The sequence below is a fragment of the Pneumocystis jirovecii genome, assembly GCF_001477535.1.
Source record: "Pneumocystis jirovecii RU7 chromosome Unknown supercont1.57, whole genome shotgun sequence".
Classification (NCBI taxonomy): domain Eukaryota; kingdom Fungi; phylum Ascomycota; class Pneumocystomycetes; order Pneumocystales; family Pneumocystaceae; genus Pneumocystis; species Pneumocystis jirovecii.
This window is the reverse complement of record NW_017264831.1, coordinates 1-3,432: the sequence shown is the minus strand read 5'-3', so window position 1 is coordinate 3,432 and position 3,432 is coordinate 1. Positions and strand designations below refer to the sequence as shown.

Genomic DNA, 3,432 nt, shown 5'->3' with positions numbered 1-3,432 from the left:
ATTGCTACTATCACCCCCCTCATCACATTCCACCCACTCATCTTCAATCCCTCATTCGGTTTCACGTCCTCTGCATCATCCCCTGTCGTACACTTTGTAGGCTTACACCGCCTTGTTGATGTCAATGTTATTTTTGATGTAATCGTAGATGTGATGGTAGACGTGCTTGTGTGTGTCGATGTCTGTGTAACCCATGTGTCTGTTGTCTGTAAGGATTTGCATTCTGTTGCCTTCGGATCGGCAACGGTTGTTGTTGTCGTCGTGGTCGTCGTTGTGCTTTCTGTGACTATTTCGTGCGACTTCACCTCCAGAGGCTTCAGATCGCGACATGTCTTCTCAATCTTTCCACACACTTCTTTTAAACCATCGCAATCGTCTTTAATCCCGCAATCCGATTCCAATTTCTCACATCTTTCCTTCAAATCTACATATCTTCCAAATACTTCTGCTGCCAAATCAAATGCTTTGGCTTCCAATTCTGTCACAAGTACATCCTTAACTCCTCTTCGTAGTATTTTCACATATTTTGTGGTATCTTGAAGTCCGTTTGAAACGACATTCTTATCCTTGTTTTTGCTATTATTTTTCGATGTATTACTTTCGTTTTTCTTAACAAGTGATAAAACAAGGCTGGACTTGTTCATTGCTTTTTTTGCCCTTTCCTTAAGTTCCTCATATGTCTTAACATCTTTTTTTAGACTTTTTTCCAGCTCCGTTAATTCTGTTGGTAATACTTTGCATTGCTGTTCCACCTCTTCCACTAATTTTAGACAAAGCTTCTTTCTAACATTTTTATTATCGGCCTTTTTAGTTTTACTTTCGGTATTATCTTTACATAAACTGCTGATTGACGCATTATTTACGTCTTTCAATACTGTACAATATCTTTCTAATGCAGGTTCACATTTAGTTATATTACTTAAATTTCCTCGAAGCTCTACTTTAAGAGCATCTTCTAAAACCTTTCTTTTGTAGAATGGTTCGCAATATTTTTTAAGATTTTGACAGAAAGTTTTTCCTTTCTTAAGATCAGGACAATTGGGTAAAAATCTATCGCAGTATGGATGCCATGAGGGACAAATATTTGCTGCTGATTCTGCTTTTATTTGATTTTTTTTAAGGGAATCATTAATATCTGATGCTTGCATATTTTCTTCGAATATTTTGCACCTATCTTGCACGTCTTTTACCATCAGCTCACATGTAGCGTTTTGGAAGACACATACAAAAGAGAAACGATCATCACCCCTTCTAGACCATTTATGGCATTTTCTTTTTAAATATTTTGTACAGTTTTCATGAGTTTTCAAAGTATCTTTGTGTTCATCCAATAAAATCTGTTTTAAAATCTCTGTAATCCCTAAGCGATTGCATTGCTGTTCTAGTGTATGACATGGCCATGTAATTTCTTTCGAATCCTTTCCTAAATCTTGGCATTTTCTCCCTAATTCTTTGCAGTCTTTATCTGTCGGAAAATCTCGCTTTTGATCCAGTTGTTGTCGTAAAAAGATAGTTTTCATTCGAAGATCATGTGTAAGCAACAGAGCTGCTTTTGCTGGCTGTACACACAGAATAAATAGTTCATCATTTGGAAAAGCTTTGTTTTTCTTTCTTATTTCTTCACACAATCCCACAAGCTTCTGTTGAAATTCCTTAAGCCAGCTTTTGTTTGAACCATGTAACATTCCTCGCATATTTTCTTGAAGCACTTTATTTGCCCGTGCATCAAGCCCTCTTTTGTAACATGTTGCTCTTATATTTTTACATGCATTTTCACCACTTGGACAACTTTTTTCAAAATAGAAACAATAGGACTCTAATCTTGCACAGTCTTCATTGCTAAGAAATGTTGGTAATTTTCCCCATTCCACAACTCTATCAAGTGGATCATAAAGACGGTTTTTAAGAACTGTTGGTTCAAGATTGGTACATGTTTTATTAATATCTATTTCCAATTCAGAACACTTTTTTGTTCCATAGTCAGTTATTTTTTCTTCTTTGCATAAATTTTCTAAAGCTTCATGATCTTGAGGATTTTTACATCTATTTTCAAGGACTTCTTTGCATTTCTCTTCCTTACCATTTTTCTTAAGACTAGAATCTTGAATCAACAACGCCAACAAAGCCGTTGCATCTCTTAGATGATTCTTTCCAATAAAAATTCCATCCTTCTCAACCTCTTTATAAAGCTCTTCCAGTCCTATGTCCTCTGCTACTGTAGGCTCTGGCTTAGTTGGATCAAAATCGGGTCCCGGATGCATATAAACAATATTTTCTTTTCCACACTTCTCTGCCAATGTATCACACTCTGGTACATATTCTTTGCAATCTTGATTAGTAGGTTTACTGCACTTTAATTTGTCTCCTTCACAGTTCCCTCTGTGAAAGTAACATCGTTCAAGTAGTAGTAAACATTTTCCTCGTAATTCATCTTCCTTTTTAAGTGCTGCGTTAACATCCTGTTCAAGAGCAGTACATTTTTCTTGTTTTTTTGATACAAATGTTTTACACGTCATTTCTTGGTAAAGACAGAGCTTCGTTAACTCATCGCTTTCTTGACTTAATTCTACGCAAACCTCTTTGAGTTTTGTTTGACATGTAGTTGTGTTGGTTAAATTTCCGCGAACTACTCTTAAAAGAGCATCTTCCGCCACTTTATCACGCTTCTTTTGATAGCACTTGTTTCTCAAAGTATTACAATCATCTTTAAGAACATCAGGACATGCTCCCTCCAAAAATAGGCATTGTCGTTCATTTTGTTTACAATCGTCATCTGTCAGTTCTAAAATACTTTTTCCAGCTGCTGTTTGAAGTTTTTTTTTAAATGTAGTGCATTTTTGAGTGACTTTGTCTTTCAGTTCTTTGCATTTTGCATCTGCTTTTCCACCTTTGCAAAAACCTTCAAGTTTTTCATGTACTTGTTTTATATTTAGTTTTGCTTCAGTTAATTCTTTACAATATTCTTTCAGTTTTTCTTTGCACTTCTGTTCCTCTAGTCCATCTTTTTTTAGAATCAAAGCTAAAACATGCTCCTCATCAATGCTATTCTGTGCTGCAGCCCTCCGCTTGACCGCCCGCGCCACCGCCCGCGCCAAAATCTAGAGGACATTAATGTGAGAGAAAGCGTGCTTGTTGGCTGTGTGGGCAGACTTTTAAAGCTGTTTCTATTTTATATTGCCTTCATTAAGATGTTGAATATTGAAAGTTTTAAAGGTAGTTTTTTGAGAAAAAAGAGTAATCCTATGTCATTTCTGTATTAATGACGATGTTTAAAGTGTCTTTTCAATTAATAATATGAGTATAATTTGGAAATACTTAAAAATTGAGGTTTGCATTTGAATTCGATACTGGAATCTTTAGGTCTGATTAATCTTCATGTTGTTGCACTAAATATTTATGCACTGTTTAATATTCATATTGAACATTTTTTTA

At 35.5% G+C, this 3,432-nt stretch overlaps 1 protein-coding gene across 1 annotated transcript; it reads right to left on the bottom strand.

Moving 5' to 3' along the window:
• T551_03742 (uncharacterized protein) lies at positions 1 to 3,098 on the bottom strand (the record flags this gene model as incomplete). Its single annotated transcript, XM_018376005.1, has 1 exon — positions 1 to 3,098. A coding segment is annotated over one exon (3,098 nt), but the record flags the coding sequence as incomplete, so codon positions are not given.
• Positions 3,099 to 3,432: the final 334 nt, after the last annotated feature.